Genomic DNA, 25,286 nt, shown 5'->3' with positions numbered 1-25,286 from the left:
TTATCACAAAACGCATCGCAAGGTTAGGAGTAAAGTCGTTTCTACCACGAAATCTGCCGCCTCCTGAAGACAAAATTACTCGGTCGACACGAGCCAATGGATCGAACTGTTTCCGCTGAGACGCCTCACATCCTCAGAATTGTTCATACGTACCAATGGGCAGCAGAACGAAGAAAGGGAACCAGCAGAGTAGGAACCCCCCCACTACGATACCCAGCGTCTTGGCAGCTTTCTTCTGTCGCCGGAACTTCGCAGCACGGCCGTACAGCCCCGCAATTGTCAATCTCCGTCTCTCCTCGCTGGAAGGCCACGCGTCACTTCCTCTGTCGTACAGCAGCGTCGAGCCCTGAAAATTAAACAGAAACTGTTGGACGTTAAGACAGATAATAAACCCCAAGCGCCCACTGTACCATGCCCAAAAATATTCTTCCAGTTCCCAGGGTCTGTTTAACCCTTTAAACGCGAAGCTCGGCAAATCGTATTTAAGAATCCAGTCCGTACCGCTAAGAAAACACAACACTTCACCATTACAAAGTTCGACTGGTTAACGCTGTTCAAGGAAATAATCGCTGTTTATTCTGAGAATCATAGTTCGTCTGATTAATATTTAAGAATCCAGTCCGTACCGCGAAGAAAACACAACACTTCACCATTACAAAGATCGACTGGTTAACGCTGTTCAAGGAAATAATCGCTGTTTATTCTGAGAATCATAGTTCGTCTGATTAATATTTAATAATCCAGTCCGTACCGCGAAGAAAACACAACACTTCACTATTACAAAGATCGACTGGTTAACGCTGTTTAAGAAAATAATCGCTGTTTATTCTGGGAATCATAGTTCGTCTGATTAATATTTAAGAATCCAGTCCGTACCGCGAAGAAAACACAACACTTCACCATTACAAAGATCGACTGGTTAACGCTGTTTAAGGAAATTCAAGTTATTAATTATTTAAATGTAGTTACCACTGGGCTATAAATGTTTAATAGTCATTCATGTTTTTACGAACGAAATGACCAGGTTCCTGACTTAATAAAATTTCGCAAATGATACTACTTCTTGGTGAGATTTCAGGTTCTCAGATCTCCTGGATGTTGGGCCGTGTTGTATTAATTTACCGACTTTTCAGAGGTCCTTGCTGCCTCCATCATCAGGGCGATGAGTCATGGCAGGGACCTTTGAAATATCCGTGAACTTATACCCAACTACACGACGAAACAAGCCAGAAAACAGCCATCTTCGGACTCAGGGCCGTGGGAAACTCAAATCCTACGAAATAATCGTTGTTTAGAGTGAGAATCATATGAAGTCGACAATTGCAAAATAAACAGCAGCTGACTGTTGAAGCAGATCAGATACACAGTTACGAATAGACTACTTAGGGGTGAATCTAAGCTTTGTTATTCGTCAAGTGTCATTTCAATTGAAAAACAGCACAAGTATCAGATCGTGCCAGTGAAACTCAAATACCAGAAGCAGGAAAATCGCCCAACGCCTTTCGAAACACACGACCGATAGTCGCGGGAACGGGTCATGGCTATCTTCTGGGAGGTTAACAGGTAAACCGGTTCAGAGCATGCGCCATAAGGAAACTAGTAACATCTTGCTGGTATATTTGCCTCATTCTTTCATAATTCAGCACTGCGTAGGATGTTACAGCAAGAATAAGGCAACTTTGTTGTAGCTTGTAAGTGTCCCGATATGGACAGAGAAATACACAATCACATACATGAATCTGAGTAAAGAAACCACTTCACAAGCGAGGTTCCCTTGTAAGCATGCAATAATTACAAAATGTCCGGCCCAAATTAGTGAAAATTTGTATGAAAAATACGTCAAAAGCACGACATGTAAAACGTAAATTTATTAAAATTGTAAAACTTTGAAAACACTGTGAACTATTTTAATATTCTCAATGTTTTATATACACTGAGTAATTTTGCATAATTTGAAAATTAAAAAAAAAATAGATTTCTTGAAATTTTTATTTATTAAATTTCAAGATTTTATTATTTTTTCAAAACCAAAAGTCTTTTTAATTTGTTTACATTTTGATAATCTCTTTCATATTGACCATTTTTTAAATTATGAAAATTATTAAACATTTTAAAATATTTTATAATTCATAAAATTTTGAAAAGTTTTAGAAACGCTTTCTTACGATTTATAAAAAAAAATTGAACACTGTTAAAAATTGCAAAATGTTTCGACATTTTTAAAAAGTTAAAACAAATTCAAAATTTTTAAAATTGTCAATATTTTAAAAAAATATCAAATTATAAAAATTTAAAAAATATTTAGATACACTGAAAAATTCTCAATAGTTTTTCAAAATGCTAGCGTTCCAATAAACAAGGGTGACATGGACTATATGGGATCGAAATCACAGAAGTACAGACTGTGTGACCCACATCCTGGAACAAAGAAGTTATTACAGTTTATAACGTTATTGAACTTTACATCCGTTTCCGATTATCCAGTTTGGATGCCAGACGCTCATGTAGGGAATAAACCACTCGCTAAAAATAGAAGAACATGGAAGTATCATATTACAATGGATCACAGAAATGGGTTGTAAGGCTTTTGGATCGATTCAACTTTCTGAAGACAGGGACTACTGAACGCTGTAATGAACCTTGGTGTTCCAGAACATACAGGGCATCTACTGACCACGTAAGAGACTATGAACTTGTCAGTACAGTGTGTGCTCCATGGATCTAATCTATCACACAAGCACACCAGATGGGAATTTCGTCATACGGGTCTTTCGTCCATTCGAGGCCAGGGCATGGGATAATCAAATCAGAGAGAGAGGTGTTACGTGTCTGCGGTCACAAAGCTGTTGGCTTATTGCTAATGACACTAACAGTTCCCCGTAGAGAAAGCAAGACGAAGCAGTTGCAATAGATCGAAAGCAACTACATTAAGAATATTTTAAAACCATCGTAGATACGTGCTTAGAGCTCACCGATTCACAACGGAACATTTTCATGTTTTTCCATAAATAAATAACTCCTTGATAGCAGAACCCGCACCAAAGCCCGCCACCGGCCACGATCCCGAGCCAGCTCCATCTAATCACCACCCCAAACACCACCTCCCTTAGATCGATCTTGATGTTATCCTCCCATCTCCTTCGAGGTCTACTCAGCAGTCGTTTTCCAAAAGAATTCCCTACGAAAATTTTGTATGTAACTCTTGCAACTTCAGCCCTGAAGACGAAGCCAGTATTTTTCTCCGAAACGTTGGTATCCACGCACGTGTCCGCAGAGTATCATTACTTAGAAGACCAGCATTGACAGTAATATATTTCCGGGTTTCGTAAAAGATGGAGAATTTCTGGACTAGCTGAGTGACTACCAGCTTCTCAAAAAGGACTTTGCTCCATTGAGTTTGTCTAAAATTATGTTGTTACCTAGAAATTTAAGTGGAGAACGGCACTGTGATGATTGTGCTGTGCCTTGAAACAATTTTCTGCACAGTCACCAACTTATCGCTGAATGTTTTCGTATAGAATTGCAAAGTAAACAAATGACTAGCGACAACCAAGTGTTACCTGAAACCTTGGAAGTGAAAGTGCAGGCTTCCTTTAAAAATCTAGTGTAAATGAACTTCAAGGACCGAAAGTAAACAGACTTCGAGGAAGAGTGACCTCAGTCCACAAGATACAATTCTTGCACTGTGTATCAAATTCTAGGCCAGTTCGGAGGACAGAAAACATTTCTAGGTTCTTTGTTGATATAAAAAAATTGAAGACAACCACTCCTCGGCTTAAATTACGTACAAATTAACTTTTCTCTGCTTATACCAAAATACGTCTTACATTTGCTACAGGCTGCTGTCTGTTCCCCTCAGACATGACAACAAATTACAAATAACAACTATCATTTCACTTCAAGACAGAAATTTAAGCTTATGGGCAAAAATGCAAGCCTGCACTGTAACAGAGTAATTCTCGAGAGGCCGATGGTCACACAACTATTCAATAAATACCCGGTCCCCCAGTTTCTTTAATATAAATTTTAATATTGTCCTACGATCTACATAAATGTCCAACAAGTAGTCTCTCCCCTTCGAGGTTTCCCTACCAGCATTTTGGATGCATATGTCATCTTCACCATGCCTGCTACATGTTCCGCCAACTTCGTCCTCCTCGATTTCATCAACGAAATACTATTTGATTGAATTAAAAAAAATACGAAGATCCTACTTACGTAATTCATAATGACGCCTAATTTAGAAAATACGCTCTATATGTTTTGTACGTGCGTCTAAATATGAATGGTCACGTTCGAGTCATACGGGGAACCCTAAACTAAAGTGATTTCATTTCTATACTAAAATTTCCGCTAACAAACACAGGAACACGTCCGGTACGTTGATCACCCACGTTCTACCCACGTCAGCCGGCAATTAATTGTATTATCACTGTTCCAATTCACATCATATTTCATTTGTTACAGAACAGCGTGTTTGATAATTTTAACTGTGTTTCATCCTCCTCGAAGCGTCACTCCTTCAATAACATCTGTACAGTGGATGCAAAATAAGTCCGAGCTTGAGCTGCTTCACAGTAAGAATGGTAGTGAAGACTGAAAGAGCAAAACGGCAAAGAGTCTGTCCGGAAAAGTACAGAATGACGGAAAAGAATTAATTTTCCTCTTTTAATTTCAACAGTCGGTGGAACTTTGCTACACTGACTTTTATACTACAGTCAGTTTTATGAACCGAAAAAAGTACAAAGCACTTGCAATGAAGTTACAAACTTTGAACTCAACGCGCTACCTCTACAGCCCAAACAGCGAACGAAACCACGAGTTATTTCGCTAGCAATGTAACTCACTTTTCCGGGTCTTGTGCCACACTTTCATTTACTTAATCTCAAACCAAAAGGAATAAACTATAAGACACACTGTATGGAGATATTACATGACGTAAGAGTTTAGGTCAAAAACTGTCCCCACATTTTCACTATTTAACATATTTCTTATTATTAGTAATTATAATTAATTTTTAAAGTTAATTAAACTATTTTTCATTACTTCCAGCTCACTCTGAGAAACAAGGTGAACGCAAATATTTATTGAACAATAAATAAACTTCATACGTAAACTAACGCGACTGAAAGTAAACCTTCATTGTTTTTTTGTATTATGCAGGAGACGTACCATAATTCTAGCGATGGTCACTATGAAAACATTTACTGACATGCCAGTAAAATGGTGACTGAACCAGAAGAATCAAATTCTACGGAACATCCTCCCACAGTTCTGTGGAACTGAAGCTGAGCACAAGAAACGCTTTCAAATTGCCTGCCCTCCGCCTATATATAAATGCGTCTCACGTGGTTCTGGTTAGTCCTAAATCAGTTCGCTCTGAAGATGGAGACACTAAATTTATGCGAAATGTTAACACGGTCCATATTAACGAAGGTGCAATCTGTACTAATGGGAATTAATAATAAATGCGTCATAAAATCGCAAGCACAATTAATAATTTATAGCTTTGCTAGTTTCAGCAAAACAATTGTAGCATTTGAAGTAAACGTTATTAGAAACTTTATAGTTTATATTAGTTCAATTCAAAGCTGAACTCCCTAGAAATTCTATTTTAAACCTGGTCTAACTTAATCTTTTACCTACTGAACCTAACTATTGAAACTTTACGATACAAAGGGTTACTATCAGAGATGACACACGGGTCGCAGTTTTCGCTCGCTCACTCACAGAGAGAGAGAGAGAGAGAGAGAGAGAGAGAGAGAGAGAGAAGTGGGGGTTTGTACTAGGAATGAAGCTACAATTTTAATGCACTGCCAATAATATTCAGGACTGAAAGTAACAAACAGCACAAAAGATCTGAGTACGGAAATCAATCTCACATCCCCATGTCCTCCCATTTCATAGACAGTATAAATACATTAATGTATTTTTCATGTTGGAAATTTGTCACAGGGAAAAAAAAAAGTTCTTTTTGCACCGTCAGATTCTGAAATCCCGTATTTACAAAATGAGCTTATTTTTCTTCCATTAAACGTTTTTGCTTGCATTAATTAAAGTCTCACTTATTTTCTGCACGGAAATCCAAAAGCTGCCCGGCCGAATGAGTACAGAAATCATTAATGAGCAGTTTACCTGCGTGAAAAAGAATCCGACCTGTATTGGAGAAACAGCTGGTTCAGATCTACGTCTCAACCGCATATACCAATTTACTGTAGACCATTACATATCGAAGAGGATGGGATGTGAGGGGCATGTAGAACGCATAGAAGAGATGAGAAATGCACACAAAATTTTAGCTGAAAAACCTGAAACGACAGACCGCCAAGGATACCTAAGCGAAGGTAGGAGTATAATATTAAAATGGGGGCGATTTATTCTCCATATATTCTCTATACAGCCCTTAACCTTACGACGCGTGTTCGGAGACTCCCTATTGGCCCGGAACATTCTTCCCCTAATTCCTAGTCTCTAATTGGCTCAACCTCTTCAGTATTCAGTTACTCCAACCCTATATTAATCCTTCCACTTCTCAGTATCGCCACTTCAGCCCTGAAGATGGAAACAATATCGAGATAACCCACTTACCACAGCATCCACACCTGTTCTGGGACCTCATCCAGTCTCCTGCCCATTGGGTACCACGTTTTTCCTCGGGGTTAAAGCGGCCCAGAGTGTGAAGCTGACAACTCCACCCCTATATGTCTGCACCGCTCGGTGCAAACGTTAACCGCCACAGTCAACTTTACATGAACTACCTAACTAACTAGATGGCTTACGGAACCCGAAGGTTCATCACCGAATTAACCAAAGCCCTCCACCGGACCCTGTCCTGGGCCAACAAAATCCAGTCTCCTTGAGCTCCTATCTCCCATAGATCCCGCCTGAGATTATCCTCCCATCTACGTCTAGGTCTCCCCAGAGGTCTCTTCCCCTCAGGCTTCCCAAATAGTGGACCCAACCAACCAGATGGCTTACGGAACTCAAAGGTTCATCACCGAATTAACCAAAGCCCTCCACCGGACCCTGTCCTGGGCCAACAAAATCCAGTCTCCTTCAACTCCTATCTCCCATAGATCCCGCCTGAGATTATCCTCCCATCTACGTCTAGGTCTCCCCAGCGGTCTCTTCCCCTCAGGATTCCCAACCAATACCCGGTGCACACCTCTAGCCACATCCATGCGCGCTACATGCCCAGCCCATCTCATTCTTCTCGACTTAATCACCCTGACAATATTGGGGGAGGAGTACAGATTTTTAAGCTCGTCATTATGCAGTTTTCTCCATGCCCCATCGTCTTCTCTCCTAGGCCCAAATATCCTCCTCAACATTACATGAACACATCATCGAATTTCCAAGAGATTGTTTGATTTAAGGGGGTGCGACCTGGCAACTACAATCTGTCGAGACCACCGGAGACTCTCTCCGACCTTGACTAGACTTGCAGCCGGTGGAGTTACGAACAGTGGATCAGTCAGTAAGTGGCTTGTGCGCTCAGAGGCGCGATCTCTCGGTCGCTGCTTGGGGAGGACCGGTGTCCATATACTCTGACGATTCGGATGCGTTTCAACATCCAAACTGTGTAAGTAAACGCAAAACGTTCGGTCAGATTACTGGTGAGAAATTTCGTACACGCGTATTGTTTTTCATTACCACAAATCGCCATGAAAATGAAAAAAGAAAATGGCTACATCTGTTTCATCAAAGTAAATACTTTACGCATTATAAAGAAATTTGGTAAATATAAAATAAGCTGCACGAATCTAGTTCACGACCAAGTTCAGCACATTCTTTACATAAACATAAAATAAACCAAATTTTTAGAATCTTTAAAATGACTTAATGTACAGAGACAAAATTAAAATTAAGTACAGATCTCTTAAAGTACACATAATTAATGTGAAACATTTTTCGTTATCGCAAAAACAAGGTAAATAAATTTGTATCGTGTTATTCAGTGACGTATCAACATAAACAAAACAATACACCAACTTTTCATCACAGACTGGTTATTATTACATCAGGTTAAAGAGATTAAAACCAGATGCATTTCGCACAGCTACAGGTACACAGCTTCATTTAGGATAAATAAGTTTCAGTGTGTCGTGATTAGATTTGAAACAAAATGGTTATCATCGACGATAATCAGTTGGAAAATAGCAACAACAAAAATATTTTTTTTTAAAAATGTTCGTGGACCTTACAGTTGCATCCCATGGCTCAACTGTAGTGGCAGATGACTACAAAATCTACTAGGAGGCAAAAAGTGAATATCTGAGCACGTAGCCCCATGTTAAAAAAGCGTTCATGGTGTCCATTAATGGGATCATTACGTGTGAAATAAAACTTGCTAAAATACTCTTCTCCCCATCACCATATATAAAACTCATCCAGGTTTTTTTTCCATATCCCTTTGCGGTCTATTACTTTCACGTGGGGCATTTTTCGATTTCTGAATGTTTAACGAGACTGACATTAAACTTTTTAAATTATTTTGTGAACTCGTAAGCAGACAAAAACTGGTTCCACTGAAACGTCAGAAAACTTCTACTACACAGCGCAACAATCCAGAAGGGTCCATCGTTAAAAGTTACGTATTTTTCGAAGATCTGCCACGGTGGTCTAGCGGTTAGAACGCTGGCCTTGTAATCCTGGGGTCTCGGGTTCGAATTTATAACTTGTGTTGGGCAAGGCCGTGGTCTAGGCAACACGGAGTTTTCCTCCGTGGCATCCCAACAATTACTCCATTCACACACAGAAGAAGGCAATGGCAAACCACTTCTGGATCATCTGCCAAGAACGTATATGAACAGGTCCCAGTCCGAGAAAAGGATGGAAGGATCCTGTTCATATGGACCTGTCGTCAGACAGAACACTACAAATAATAATAATAAAAAAAAAAATTAAGTGGTGATAAAATCACTATACGTCACAATTCGTGTGCATACGTCCGTCCGTCACGTTGATATAAGAGTTTGGAAGTGGCATCCAATGGCATAACGTTAATACCAAGCGGCTTTCGAGTTGAAATGTGCGGGTGAGTTGACAGACATCAGTCCTATAAGAATTTATTCTGTGCACGTCGTACAAAGACGCGGTTCTTGTAGTCAAGGTAACGCGTGGTATCACTGCTATAAATATATTTTAATTGGCCCAAATTAAGAAACATCTCTGGTCTGCATTGTGTAAACCAAATGAAATCCATAAATAGAATGTTTTAGCAACATGCAAAGATACGGACTTCATCACACAATTTTAATTAGAATTGTACGTATTTCTCACCTTCCCCGTGTGATGTTCATTTCATCCTCCTCATCAAGTCGTGCATCGATCTCGTTCAGTCAAAAAAATACGATGTTCTGAAACTCACTTGTCCGAATATTGTGCTCGCACATTTCCCGCTTCCGACTGGATTCAATATTGAATCATGGTATGAAATATAAAAGAAACGCGGAACATTTTGAAACAGACATTATTAAAAGGGTTCACACTCGGTCAACGGATGAAGTCGACACTATTTTGTGAATATGTCACTGACATCTTCTCCTACAAAGTAGACACATAATAATATTCCCTAAACACTGAATGCACAGTATTGAAACATCAAAGCCGTTTCCAGTCACGTAATCACGACTTAATAACAAGTTCCTAGGCTGTTTGAAAGGTCGACAACCCATCCCCTCCCACCTTCTAACGTTGGGCGCAGTAAACTAACACTTGTTCTCCAGCGTATCAGGGAAATACGGCTTGCAGACGGGACAATGCCAAGTGGGTTCTGCCATAATTAATTTGGTAGCGAGACTCAAGAAGCCAAGCCCGTAGCCGGGAGTGGTTACCAAGTTTCCAAATCGAGCATTAATATATTTCACGTAAAGTACTAGAATTTCATTTTCTCTCTTTTTTGAGAAATGTATATTTATCTTTTTAAGTGTTTTTCTATGTAAGTTTGTCTAATGTTCGTAGCTACTGGTCCTCAACATCTCTTGTGCCGCGGACACCCCCCCCCTCCCCACAAAAAATTCTCTCATACATTTTTAAGAAATACAATACATACAAACTGAAATATAGAAATAAGACATAGTTTCTTCGTCGTCTTTACGCTAATGTGAAATCAAAATGTGATAAAAAAAAAGCTTAGAACTCACAGCAATACAGCATAAAAAATAAAAAAAGAGTATAAACTAGTCAACTCAAGGCTCCCTCAAAGGCTACATGCCCCGGGTTTGTAAACGCTGGACACCTCGCGATGGGGTTATAATCATCCCACGGAGTTATACCAGAAATCTAAGATCTGTTGATATTTGGTTCAGAATTAATTACGTCAGAGAATAAAACAGCCTCGAATGATAGGAGAATGATAATGGATCATGAATAAGGAGAAACACGCGCTTGAAAAAAAAAATATCCTGACACAAGATTAAATAAATAAGTAATATACAACACGACATAATAATAAGCTTTGTGATTTGTACAGATGACTTAGTGTTGTTAGTTTAGTGAAATCTGGAGAAAGAATAATACGAGTTGAGCTCAATACGTGTCTAAGATGGGGAGACAAGGAATGCAGGCAGATATTTTGTGCGGAAATCTCTTGGGCGATAGATCTTTGAAAAAGGAGAAGGACAGGGATCAAAGAATGACATCAAAGTTGATCTTAGGGAGATTGATGGAAGTGTCTCACGATTGTGTCCAGTGACTGGCTCTGACGTGTCATTGGTGTCGAACCTTGGGTTTCTGCTAGAGCCACAGTGTTAGTTATAACCAAACCACATAACCAGAAAGAACCTAATTGAAGCGACGCTCTCCGGAAAGGCGAGTAATTGAAAACTACTAACAGATTAAATCTAGCGGGGAAACAGGGAAAGGTCACCGAGCCGCGCAGCCACGTCATCAACTAGCGGTCACAGCTTTTTTGAAACTCAAATGAAGTTAGAGCCAGACTCTGCTACAAAACGCGAGGCGACCTAAAACGAAAAGCTCGTCTGGGCCCTTCTGTCCACGGACTGAAATACAACCAAGGTTGCGTATAGAAATCTGAGGTTCTCGCGGAGGTGAAGATGTTGATGTTCTAGGTTGTACAGCGGCGTGGACATCTACACCAGCGTTTCGAGAGAAACACTCGCCAGTTTGATCCAGACCATCACAATTTCATCTCCTGTTTATTTCAAGATTATTTTAATATAATCTCCCAAAAGGCCTCTGAAGGAAGATATCGTGGCACTGGCTAGAACGCGGTACAGACCTGCAAGCCCGTTCTTATGTTAATGTTTGTTCGTGTGTTTCAGACAGAACAATGAAGCATCATCGGCTACTAATCCGTTGCCTCCTACTCACAGCGGCGTCTCTGAACAGCGTGAGGGCACAACAGTCCCTTCTGGACAGTTTACTGGGTCTCATCCGCAGCGGCCTTCAGAACTCCGAAGGAGTAACTTACGACACCAACGTCTTCAATGCAGAGTACGATTTCGTAGTGGTAGGAGCCGGTTCCGGTGGATCTGTTGTAGCCAACAGGCTGACGGAGGTGCCAGGGTGGTCCGTTTTACTACTCGAGGCCGGTGGAGAAGAGAACTTTGTGACCGACATACCGCTTATGGCGAGCTACGTGCAATTTCTGGGGTTCAACTGGGGCTACAGAACCGAACCAGACGAAAATTACTGTCGAGGCATGGAAGGAAAACGCTGTAGGTGGCCTCGTGGAAAAGTAATGGGAGGAACTAGTGTAATTAATTACATGGTATACACCAGAGGTAATAGACGAGACTATGACCTCTGGGAGGCTCTTGGTAACAAAGGATGGGGATACGACAGCGTTCTGCCTTACTTCTTGAAGTCGGAAGACGTCGGTATTCCAGAATTGATTAATTCACCGTATCATTCAACGGGGGGATATTTAAACGTCCAGGAAGCTCCTTGGAGGACGCCTATTGTTCCAGCGTTTTTAGAAGCAGGCAAGGAAAAGGGTTACGAAGTAAGGGACCCAAGTTCAGAGTCACAGATCGGCTTCTCGTACGTACAAGCCACAATCAGAAACGGTACTCGATGCAGCGCGTCGAAAGCCTTTCTTCGGCCAATAAGAAACCGGCCAAACCTTCATATCGCAAAACAAGCAAGAGTCACAAAAGTGCTGATAAATCCCAAGACAAATCAAGCATTTGGTGTTCAGTTCGTCAAAAACAGACGTACGCACGTAGTACGCGTACGAAAGGAAGTGATTCTATCCGCCGGTGTATTCAACTCGGCCCAGCTCCTCATGTTGTCTGGCGTGGGCCCTCGTGAACACCTCGAAGAAGTAGGAATTCCCGTCATCAAAGACCTGAAAGTCGGATACAACCTTCAAGACCACGTTTCCATGGCAGCTCTTGCGTTTCTCATCAACGATTCAGTAAGCCTCATTGAAGGAAGACTTGTGTTCAACGTCAATTACGGCCTGGACTATTTGCTCAACAGAAATGGCCCTCTAACGATCCCAGGAGGTGCCGAAGGCATTGCATTCATCCAAACTAAATACAGCAACGGAAGCAGGCCTGAAGACCCGGATTACGAATGGCCAGACCTGGAGATAGTATGCGCGCCTGGAACTCTGACCGGGGACACGGCGGGTAGCCTCCGGAGAGGACTCGGCATCACGGAGAAGCTGTACCAACAGGTGTTTGGGCCCGTAGCTGGGAAGGATGCGTTCGCGCTGGTGCCGATTATATTAAGACCGAGAAGTCGGGGGCGAGTGAAGCTTCGATCCAAGGACCCGTTTCATTCTCCTCTGCTGTTCGCCAATTACTTCGATGACAAGCATGATCTCCACGTCTTGGTGGAAGGAGTTAAACACGTGAGTTCTGTTCCTTACTTGGTTGATAATTGTGGCACACTGCACACAAAACTACGTTAACTTCAACACCTGCCTTTAAATATGCAAAAAATTCTAAATATAAGTAATATTGCATGTCCGTAGCAAAATTGGACTCATCGTGTACCTATCTTTGGAAACATTCAAACAGGTATAAAAGCAGTCCCACTATACGCCATGTCGGCACTTGAGGGAAGAGGTATACAGCTCCTGCTATATGGGTATAAAACTCGGTCATTCAGCTTAAGGGTTGAGAAACAGGGTGTCTAAAAATAGGGTATCCCGATTTGGACCGAAATAACAGAAACTAACATCCAGGGGTCCTTTCCTCGGGGGTTGAACGCGGCCGGGGCGTGAAGCTGATCACTCACACTCAACCAGGGTCGCGGTCATGACTGATCAGGAGCTATACGTTCTCTCCCTATAAGCTTCTCTATTAATTGTAGACGGACAGCTTTGCTCGAAGAGGAATTAAGGTGGAGTTGGAGAAAATTGTATGAGGAGGAGGTTCATAAATTGTACTCCTCAAAAAAATATTATTTATGGCGAAGAAACCAGAGATAAAGGGAGGGGTGGTGCATGTAGCACGCATGGGGGAGACGAAGTTTGGTTTCAGTGAACACTAGTACATAACCATAGCATTTCAAATTCCTAAACTTTACACGAGTGACAGCTGTTCTTCAGGAGAGGAGAAAAATTCTAAAGTCTGCACTGTTCAGTATCGAAGAGAATCTCAAAAATGTCGGATAGATTCCACTTATTATCGCGTTACCTAGCAACGAAGATGCTTCAGGAATTTAAAATGGAATCCCGTGACGCAATGCGCTCGTTTACTAGAGACTAGATAGAAGCAGCAAATCGGATGGACACAAGTTTTATAGAAGACCTCGTACGCAAAGCTATGCATAAAGAATGTCTAATAAATATCTTCGCTCAGATAAACCCCTCACATCGTCAACAGACAGCGAGATGTTGTTTCCTGTCTGCAATGACGTCTCACATTTTAATAAGCGAAAGATGACGAATGGGAGTTTCCGAGCAAAATACGTTCTGTGTACAAAAATAAATTCTCTAGATGACATTTGGTGTTGACTACTCACGCAAAACTTCTTCAGACTTGGGCAAATTCAGAGATGCCACGTGTACAGTCACTTCTCGCGTTCCAACTTTTCAGTTCTCTCACAACTTCGCAGATAAGTGTTACAATTAATTAAAAATGCATATTAAAGTCCTGATTTTACTCAGTCACAATGCGAGAATGTTAGTGTTTACAGATTGTGGTCTTTTAGGTTACTGTGCCTGTACTGGGAACATACTGCAACCATTCTCAGAGAAGACTTTGTAGCGCAAAAATACCGAAGTCCACAGTCTAAACTCAATCCGCCGTGAAAATCTCAAATTACTTTTAATGCAATATTTCAGTAAATTAAGAAGCAATAACTTGTGTAAACACTATCGCTTGTTTGTACAATTGGGTCACTAAGATTTCTCTTTACCGATGCATCCATTATGTGCAATACTTCGTATGACCTGTGTTGATAGTTGACATCCACTTGCATTGCCATCTGATTGCAATCTGAAAGATTTCGTCACGAGGAAATCACGTAGCCCTTTTCAGACGCAACAAGTTGGAGCAGGTTACTTCAGCCACAGTAAATAAACGCTGTTCTTTACAATTTAACAAATCACTTTCGCAGAAATTGTGTAAAAACAAGGACAGAAATCAAAATAATAAGACACGGTGTCTAGATTCTTGATTGGATTCAATTTCTACCTTTTGTAAACAGTGCTAAACATTCAGATTTCATGAGAGAGAGAAACAGGGCATTTCTTAACAAGCTAAGCAAATGTCAACTTATCGATACAGACTCTACTACGCGGAGTTAAAATCTCGACTTTTTATTTAGCGGATAACATTAAGGATACGACACACGGCAGGCACGAACAATATTTCATTGAACAATTGCTGCATCTAGGGTCTGAGATTAGTGTCAACCGCGTTCGCCCGGCTAACACTTTGAAAAACAGAAGATTAATTTCGTAATTCAGCTTCAGAAAAAAAAAATCATCGTTAGCCAGCTGCAACCAACCAGACTGAAAGACTTACGCTGGTCGCTAGCGTAAACCAGGTGGTACGTCTCGTTACCACTAGGTATTTAAATGATTAAAACTAGAAGCCGTACACATTTAAAGCTTCTCCGCAGTAAATATAGTAAGCCGAACGTAAATTGCATGCTACTTGCCCAGTTCATACTGTCTGTGCTTGCATCATTCACTCTAAATGCCATCTTCCAAACTAGTAACTGGTTACGAACACAGGACGTTTAGCACTGTCATGGCCTTCGATGTCGTGCACTTTCACTCAACTGAAGTGACCTACAAAAAAACCCCTCAATATTACATAACGTGTAACGTCCTTGAACATCCGCTAGAAACCGGTTTAAAAGCGATGTGTGTCAGACCGAAGTTATTAACTCACTAATGAGGTATGAATTTTGTTTATATGTCAGTTTAAATTGAACGTATGCATTAGCGTGTCATTTCATTCAACCCTCGTCACGCCACTGAAGTCGGTCATTATAATTAGGATATTTCTTAGTCATACCAAGGCCAGAAGAGGCGTGAAAAGGTAGCGCCTGTGGATCTTACGTTCGATTCCCGGATGGGGCGATGATTTCATCTCTTCGCTACCAGCGGGCCCACATAGGATCGTGTTGGATGGGGTGGGATAAAGCTGGAACGTGAAACTGAACATTCATTTCTGGCTACAGCCGATGCGAAGACTGTGTGTATTTAAACCTGTGGTACTTCAAATCTATTTATGATGTTTTGCTTATTTAAGCACAGGGACAGATTTTGCCTTCGATAATAATTCCTACATGCATTCAACATTAAAAAGTTCTAAGAAAAAATTATAACGTCTGATGAATTAGCAAGATTTTTTTAAAAAAAAACTTGTTACAAGTCTTGATTCATTTCCCCGCGTCTCAAAAAAACATTTAAGACAATATAAATTACGTAAAATTTATACTGAAGTACCGACTGGCCATTAAAAACATTTGTAATTTCGCCCCTCCTCCCCTTCCACACCCAAGAGAAGGAGAAAAGTTGAGGGCGTTTTGTAATAGAGCTCTGAAGAAAATATTTGGACCCTAGGGACAGAGGAAGTTAACAGGAACACGACAAGAAATATATAACTAAGAACTTCGTAATTAGTACTCCACACCAACTATTGTTATAGTAACCAAATCATGGAGAATAAGGAAATGAGAGCTATACTATATAGCAGTGGTATTCAACCTTTTTTGTTCGCGTACCCCCAGATATAATTTCTCTTCAACTTTGTACCCCCAAAGTTGTTGGTGTATAATTCAAGTTATACATAGCATATAATCTACTTCTAAAATAAATTAAATAAATTACATTACTCATTATTCAGTGTTTATCATAAAATAATATATATATATATATTTTTAAATTTCACGTACCCCCTAAGATGTCTTCGCGTACCCCCAGATATAATTTCTCTTCAACTCTGTACCCCCAAAGTTGTTGGTGTATAATTCAAGTTATACATAGTATATAATCTACATCTAAAATAAATTAAATAAATTACATTACTGATTATTCAGTGTTTATCGTAAAATAATATATATTTTTTTAAATTTCACGTACCCCTTAAGATGTATTCGCGTACCCCCGGGGGTACGCGTACCCCAGGTTGAATACCACTGCTATATAGCACGCTTGGGAGAGGTGAGAAATTCATAGAAAATTTTTGTCTAACAGCAAAAGAAAAACTCACTTTGGAGATATATCTGTTTTTAAAAGATTAATACGAGTATTACAGAAACATGGATTGAGGATATGGACTGCATTCTGTTGGCTCAGTATAAGGTCAGGCGGTTCTAATGAATAAGTTAACGAGCTCTGGGAGACAGGAAACAAACAAAGTCTTACGTAAAGACGCTAAGACGATAAAACTTCGAACGCGCGATAGACCAAACGCGTCATAATGATAGATTTTTTGGTTTCACACGAAATCTTTCGCAACTTTATTTCTTAGTGGGGCGAAGCTCATCACACTGACCTTTCGACTTCGCGTGACAGTTTTTATAGCTGTATAAATTATCCCGAAAAAAAATTAACAAAATGATTAACGATGTACAATGGAAGTGGTGTTTTTACGTGGAGGGTTACTGTAATATGAACGCAGAGTAATTCGACTCGGCGCAACTGAAATTCTGCGATGATGCGACCCGTTTAGTTACGATGTGAATGATTGACGACTAGATTACATATCAAAACTACCTCACACGAAACAGAGCAAGGCGAGATTTCAGGTTCTCACGGCTACCTATACGAAGGTGGCTGTCATCTGGGATGTTAACCCGCGTAGTCTGGTAGATACTGAGACGTTTAAGAGGAACTCCATCGTCAGAGCGATAATTCCATGAACATAGACTTTGCTCACACAACTGCAGCGATCGAGTTATGAGCACAGAACATTTGCGACTTCTGCGTACGTAAGGTCATAAGTTCTCTTGCGGCGAAACACCTGCACATGTTCACATAAAGATGCTGAGTTTGGCGTGTAGTTAAATTCTAACTCGTGGTTTGACTACCGCCTGAAGCAGGCACTTTTCATCTCCGTCACTTTTGCGTCAGGACATGACCTGGAGCCGACCCAGACAACTAAATCGATAAAATACAGAAGGAATCTCCCCCATCCCCCCACCCAGAGTAAAGGAGGGGAAGCGTGGAGCTGACCAATTATATCCATCTAATACGCTAAGGATATGAGGAGATATGCCACCATTCATCTAAACATGAAGATTTCTGTCTTCTGGTTTGTTGCGCTGTGTAGTCTGGTCGATGTTAACCAACGTTTCAGAGGTCATACTGCCTCCATCATCAGGGCGAAGACCAGACTACACAGCGCAACAACCCAGAAGACAGAAATCTTCATAGCGTAGATAACTTAGAAAGAATCGCCCTGATGACGGAGGCAGTATGACCTCCGAAACGTTGATAAACATCGACCAGACTACATAGCGCAACAACCCAGAAGACAGAAATCTTCATAGCGTAGACAACTTAGAAAGAATCGCTCTGATGGCGGAGGCAGTATGACCTCCGAAACGTTGATAAACATCGACCAGACTACACAGCGCAACAACCCAGAAGACAGAAATCTTCATACTCTGATGACGGAGGCAGTATGACCTCTGAAACGTTGGTAAACATCGACCAGACTACACAGCGCAACAACCCAGAAGACAGAAATCTTCATACTCATCGCCCTGATGATGGAGGTAGTATGACCTCCGAAACGTTGATAAACATCGACCAGACTACACAGCGCAACAACCCAGAAGACAGAAATCTTCATAGCGTAGACAACTTAGAAAGAATCGCCCTGATGACGGAGGCAGTATGACCTCCGAAACGTTGATAAACATCGACCAGACTACACAGCGCAACAACCCAGAAGACAGAAATCTTCATAGCGTAGACAACTTAGAAAGAATCGCCCTGATGACGGAGGCAGTATGACCTCCGAAACGTTGATAAACATCGACCAGAATACACAGCGCAACAACCCAGAAGACATAAATCTTCATAGCGTAGACAACTTAGAAAGAATCGCCCTGATGACGGAGGCAGTATGACCTCCGAAACGTTGATAAACATCGACCAGACTACACAGCGCAACAACCCAGAAGACAGAAATCTTCATACTCATCGCTGTGAAAACCTCAAATCTTCCTCTAAACATCTTTGGCTGCACTTAAGAGTTACAGTATTAAGCATTAAGTTGTACAGAATTCACGTCTCATGGTTTATGAAACTACAATTGGAAACAGATGTGTTTGTTAAATTAATCCCAACCCAACACAAAGTTAGTTTCGTGTAGTATAAATGCACAGAAACAATATACAGCTTGCTACAAATCTCGAATTGGTTCTGGAAACGGGAAAACTTATTCATTAACCAACAAACAAAATAACAGATCAAAAGTGTGTATATATATATATATATATATATATATATATATTATATATATATATATGATTTGAGGTTCTCTTGGCAATGAAGATGTCGATGTTTAATCTTAAGGGTTAACCACATGGACATGTAGGTAGATAACAAAATTTCGGGGGAATATATTCTTCCGAAACGTTGGTATCTACCCACAAGCCTAACGTAGACTTGAGGGTTTTGACGTTTAGTTTTCCTGATGCAACAGCAATAAACCAAATGTAAACATTTATGAGATGAGTCTTTTTCGTTCTCCCACCAGGCAATTGCCCTGAGCCAGACGAAAGCGTTCCAGAAGTTCGACAGCAAACTCCACAACATCCCCTTCCCGGGATGTGAACACATGGACTTCGGGTCAGACGCGTACTGGGAGTGCGCTGCTAGATTGGTCACGACGACCCTGCAGCACCAGGTTGGGACGTGCAAGATGGGACCCGATTCCGACCCTGACGCCGTCGTGGACCCCGAACTGCGGGTCAGAGGAATCGAAGGCCTTCGAGTGGTGGACGCTTCCATCATGCCCGTGATTCCTACCAGCCACACGATGGGCCCGGCCTACATGATCGGCGAGAAGGCCTCCGACATGATCAAACTGGCGTGGAGGAAAAGCACGTGACGCCCAAGATGTGTGTGTGTGGGGGGGGGGACCTATTCTCTCCGGGGGATGAAAAATGCAACAGTTGGTTCTTCTCATAAGGGCAGAACGAACATGAAGACGAGACAAGACGGCCACGAACAGAAGCTTGAGACAGAGTAATTTTGTTGTTTTTTTCGATTAACGTACGTGGTTAAACATAAACTGGACACTGAAATAATCTGACAGCCTCTACATTATATAGGAAAAAACGCATGAGAAGCATACAGTAGCAACTTGGACATTGATAACAATCTGAGTATTTAAAAATATATAAAAATCAACCCTGTGTTGAGATGGGCGGCCGCAAGACCTATCGGATGCCAGCAGTCCGGCAAACGAAAGAATACAAAATTCCCTAAGATTCCCCTTAAATATTTGTGTCATTTCTTTACTAATAATCAGAGTGAATTAATATCTGGATGTGTTTGTTACTTAAATATCTCACTGAGTTACACTACTAGTGTGTGATATGGATAAGAAAAGCAAACTTTCACTAACGATTTTATAAAGAAAAATTGATTCTGAACATACTGATATACCACTCAATCACCCAAGAAGAAATTTACTACGCTCGATGTAGAATTAATTTTTTAAAAAAAACAGGATGTAAATATACGCCATGGGAGTGACGTGTATTAACGAACGTTAAAGCAGACTGTACACAAAGTTACTACTCACCTATATAACAGACGAAGATCAGAACGCTCGGTGAAGTGCTCAGTGCTTGTTATTACGACATTCAACTACATATTGCGGTCAGAACTGTAAGTCTGACGACATATCAGCACAACAAAATTATAAGACTCCTAATTCACAGGTGAAACACGCAATATAATGTTAAATGTGAGCAAAGAAACTAGCAAGGCTATGGCCGCCATGTTAGTGAAATCTGGGTCACGAAATTAAGATATCAGCTAGGTGTAGGCTGTTCGAGTTTCATCATAAACTGAGACTATACAAAGGTTAGCAGAACGGAGGAACACGAAACTGAAATTAAAATGTCGATGTTGATCTTCGGGGTTGCAAAACTATATCTAAAAGTGCAAACAGCGTTACAACAACTCCAGAAGACTAACAAGGACATCTTCATCTCGCTGTAATAACCTCAAATCTAACTAATTATATTTGACGCAAAATATCTCCGAGCTTCTACGATCATTACAAACACACGTGTGAGAGAAAGGTAGACCGGGAAGAGATGACCCAGTTTTTCCTCGTGCTGTCTGATGCGAGATTATTACGTTTAAGCTGTGAAATTAGCGCGTGAGGGTTAAAGTGTGTGCCTGCTTTGCCAATGTTTTATAGTTCTTGGGTTCGTTGAATACAGTGAACTTCAAAAACCAGTCAGTACATGAGAATGCAAACGACCGCGTCGATACTAAGAGGGGAAAATGTTTTCAGTTACAGACTCATTGTCATCTTGCTCCCCTCTTGCCCTCTCACAGTAAAACAGTTGAAGCTCGGAGTTATTTTGCGTCCACTGTAAATCAAAACAATTAAAAGATTCAGGAACCAGATTTATGAAACATTTTCCCAGGACAATGTTAAACTGACTATGGAAGTTTCGAAACTAAACCCTGCCATACAACAACAACAACAACAACAACAAAAACTTACCCTTTCAGTGGCGTGTCCCTTGAGACTGTTGTTTCCTAGATGCACTCTGAGGGTGACGTCTGAACGCGTGACCCTAGACCCAGACTGGAGGAATTTCGAGTGTCTTGAGGCAGCGCGATAGACCAGCGCGTACAGCACCAATATGACGAGGGCCGGCAGATAGAAGGAGCCACATGCAGAGAATATGACGTAGCCCAGTTGCTTGTTGACGTGGCATTCGGTGTCACTTGAATCGTCCCTCCAGCCCAGAGGAGGTGCAATGCTTATAGCCAAAGCCAGTGCCCATATCCCAGCAATGAGTCCTCTGGCACGTCTCTTTGTCAGGATTCGCGAATAAGCCAGCGGTCTTGAAACCCCGATATATCGGTCGACAGAAATACCACACAGAGACAGAATAGAGGCGGTGCAGCACAGGACATCCAGAGATGTCCATATAGAGCAGAGGCTGGGGCCCAGAAGCCATATTCCGGACAGTTCTCGTGTTGCCGACAGAGGCAGCACAGTGACACCCAGAAGAAGATCTGCGACTGCTAGGTTCACGATCAGAGAGTGCGTCGGTGAACGTAGTGTTGGGCTGGGTACCACTGCGACTATCACAAGAAGATTTCCGCCAATCGTGAGCAAGATTATGAGTCCCAGGGCGACTGCTTCCAGAACAAGCAATGAATCTGAAAATACGCGAGCTGGAGACGTCGTCACGGAAACTTCATGAAGATCTGCTGTAAGCAAATTGCAGTTCTGCAGAATGACGAGAAAGGGCGCACTGAGTACATTAGTGTCAGTTTGTGAGGATGAAATGTTTTCGATGGCAAAGAAATTTGAAGTGTTTTCTTCCAGACGTCTTGTGAGACAATCCTCAATGGACAAAGGTACATATTCGTCACTATAATTCATTGTCAGTGATTTTTATATTACCGAAAAATTAACTTCACGTCAGATGCGGTAACATCCAACGACAAATTTCCCGACGATTTCACTATTCAAAGGCAAATTTCATGACAGACACATTCTTCTCAGTTTGACGGATTTAATGTCAGCTCTCTGAAATAATATTCAACCATGACACTTCAGTGATACAGCTTCTTCAATCTTGTACTGATTCTTTTGTAATTAACGAAATCCATAATTGGTTGAAAACTTAACTCTTGGTCCATTTCAGATGACATCCATTTTGTTCCTTCAGACCTGTTAACAAAAAAAAAGGTAATTAAAACCAACATGCATATATGAATTATAAATATTTCCCTGTTATTAGTACATCTGCATCTCAAGACATTATTATTATCATTTCAGTTTCAGCAAAGATTTTTGTAGATGATTATTAGCTGGTTACCAAAAGTGCACTTGTTCGCCTGAAATTTTTAATGAACCTACTTTTACTTTGGTCTCATTATTTGTTCTCGGCTCTTCCAGTGACCCGGATATAACCGCACTAAATGACAAAACATTAAACGAATAGAAACTGAATAAATGAAACGTCATTAAAACTTACGACAACTTATAATTAGAAATTCGCGAAGATCGGAAACGCTACTAGTTTTTGATATTGTCTTAATTAATCAGAAAAATAAATAAAAAAAATATGAAGCCGGAAAACAGAAGTGGTGGTAAGAACGTTACTGGGATATATATATAAGGAAATAAAATCAAAAAAAAAAAAACACCTCAGATTCGGCAGCCAATACCATAGAATAATGACTGTTGCATTACAAATATATAGAGCGAAGAATGTTATAGAAAATCTTTATTATAAGGATGTTGTAACGTATAGACAATGACCGACATTTTGGAGGAGCCTGACGTCTCCATCATCAGGGTGACGAACGACTAATGTGACCGAGTGACACCATATTTTTATTAATGTTTCTTTGATCACATTTTAAAATTATTAAATAAATGACTATTTTCGTCAGTGTCTGTTATCAATTGTGACGACGTTCTGAAAAAGTTGAGCTGTTTTTAAATGAGAGAAGGGACCACAGACTTTCTCTTTCGCCTGGGGTGGCATCAGATATGAGGGTGGTAAAGCACAATGCTCTTACTTTGACGATAATGTAGACAACTGGGATAAATAATCATATCAGAGTAGTCAAACGCTTGAAGTTTTCCTAATTAAAGTACGTTGTTAGTATATCCCAACCAGTGCGAATTGTCACGTGACGGGAATAAAAATGGCAATCCTGCCATCGTATTTAATAACCTGGCATTGCCATAAACCCTCTCGTGCAGATAACAACTGGCATTTGTTGTGACAACGAAGGACGAGCACGCAAAAATAATGTTTACGTTTATGCAAATGACTGACGTGGCAACAGCAATTCAGTATTAAATCTCGACCCGACACAGTAATACTTCTAGATGTCTTCCGCTAGACACGTCATGTCTCTATCAACTCATCACCGGTATGTTTTTATTAAATTATATACTTTACTTATACATTCTACTATTTATTTACTTCCATCATTTTGTTTTCTATATTACTCCATATTTATTAATGTTTTCTTTAAATCATTGCTTTACAGACTAATATTGAATATCAGATGAACCACGCCTATAAAAAACAATTACTTTCATTCTAATATATAAGAGTAATCTGATAAGAACATCTTCAATAAACTGCATAACATTTTAAAAGGATTGTAATTCGAGTTTTAAATTTACCAATCTAATTTATACCTGAGGACGGTTAAATATAACCGAAACATGTCGTAAGAGACGTTCCAATTTGTAAATCGATCATTCGATGCGGAACGTGAAATGATATTTTAAATATTTTATATTTTATTATCTTATTAAAAATTGTGATTTGACGGAAAATATTAAAATATTAACAGTAAAATAACTTCTTTTTAAATGCTTTCTTTTGGATAGAAAAGCCAACCAAATTCAAATTTTTATATTGATTTGTTTTCTAGTAAATGAACAACGAAACATCAACCACAATAATTATCCATAATACTCGAACAAAGGAGATTGAAATAATAAGAAAAGATGCTAAAAATGCAAGATTCAACAGCGCTATTCGACTCTAATTCTCCGAAGACCAAACTTTTCCTTCCACCTTACTCCAGTTTCCAAAACACCTCTAGGTTTATTCTGACACAGAAATAAATCATCGTCAACCACTGACGTTTCCAACAGACCGCATCAAACTGCATCTCAACTCTTCTCTATCCTCCCACAAGCGCTGTTCATTTTTTATCTATTTTATTATGTGTATCACACTCGGTCTACCCGTCTTATCCTTGGTTTCTCCAATGTTATTTTATTCGACATCATTCTTGAAGCTCTCAAGGGAATCCTATTATCGTCCCACGTGTGTTCTTAATTTCACTAGCTTTTACTTTCATAACCGCCCTAATGACGTACTCGCAGATTTTGTTATTGCATTCTTTTTTATTTAATACTCCAGAGAAATTTATTCTCTGGAAACTGTCAGCTACCGGCATCTTCTTAGCTCCGTCTAAGACTCAGCTCCATTGTGAGAAAACACAAAAATATAATAATAAAAAAAAAACTCATTTCCCTGAAAAGAAATACTTAATCTTTCTTTCCTCAAGTCGCCACTTAAAAATTATTTGCTTGGCGGACCACGAAAACTTTCTGGGACCCCGAATTGCGGTTTTCCATTCCACGAAACTGCAAATAGTTTGTACGTAAGGCAACAGATTTAGTAGGCCTATACGTACAGGAACTATTGTTTAAATAATTCGGAATTTATTTTAAAATCTTCAAATTAATTTTATGAAAACGTGACGAGAAGAAAAATAAAACAACGTTTGCAGACAAGCAAGGCACCCGAAAAAGGTGGTACATACGAAGTAAGTAATTTACTCCACAAGAACAAAGTCCTCGTGAAGCTAACAGTCGCTCAGCTGCTCACAAAATACCTCACCATTAACGGGAACGGAACTTTCATTAAAGTGTAATCTCGCCACTGATCCTATCCTGAGCCATATCAATCAAATAAACACCTTTATACCATATCCCACTGAGATCCATTTTAATATTATCCTGTCTGCTTACGTGTTTCAAGTGATCCTTTCCCTTTAAGATTTTAAACCAACAATTCCCCTGTTTATAATCTCTCCCGACGACTTTGTTAACATCATACCGTGCGTCGTGTTGTTCAATTACGCACTGTTCAGT

At 40.3% G+C, this 25,286-nt stretch overlaps 2 protein-coding genes across 6 annotated transcripts in view; one reads left to right on the top strand and one right to left on the bottom strand.

Moving 5' to 3' along the window:
* The window catches only part of LOC110836244 (alpha-1A adrenergic receptor-like), a 66,906-nt gene that overhangs the window by 7,433 nt on the left and 34,187 nt on the right, over positions 1-25,286 (bottom strand). For all 4 annotated transcript variants that reach the window (XM_022077241.2, XM_087342502.1, XM_087342504.1 and 1 more), the window contains exons 2-3: positions 21,138-22,322; positions 154-346 (exon numbers count right to left, since the gene is read on the bottom strand). In XM_022077241.2, the coding sequence (XP_021932933.2) occupies positions 154-346; positions 21,138-22,031 (1,087 nt within the window). In that variant the 5' untranslated portion in view covers positions 22,032-22,322. The remainder of the gene's footprint in view (positions 1-153; positions 347-21,137; positions 22,323-25,286) is intronic.
* On the top strand, positions 7,487-22,279 carry LOC110836240 (glucose dehydrogenase [FAD, quinone]). 2 transcript variants are annotated; one of them, XM_087342500.1, is made up of 3 exons: positions 7,487-7,582; positions 11,290-12,823; positions 19,146-22,279. In XM_087342500.1, exons 1-3 carry the CDS (start codon positions 7,560-7,562, stop codon positions 19,497-19,499), a joined length of 1,911 nt encoding a protein of 636 aa, XP_087198626.1. In that variant the 5' UTR covers positions 7,487-7,559; the 3' UTR covers positions 19,500-22,279. The 2 variants fall into 2 exon arrangements, with proteins under 2 accessions (XP_087198626.1, XP_021932924.1); XM_022077232.2 differs by having other exon boundaries at positions 7,493-7,582; positions 11,286-12,823.

This window comes from Zootermopsis nevadensis, unplaced genomic scaffold, assembly GCF_977971745.1.
Source record: "Zootermopsis nevadensis isolate Lab colony 2312 unplaced genomic scaffold, Znev_1.0 Znev_ptg000003l, whole genome shotgun sequence".
NCBI classification, from domain to species: Eukaryota; Metazoa; Arthropoda; class Insecta; order Blattodea; family Termopsidae; genus Zootermopsis; species Zootermopsis nevadensis.
The sequence above is the reverse complement of the archived record's forward strand: the minus strand, read 5'-3'. Positions and strand labels throughout refer to the sequence as shown.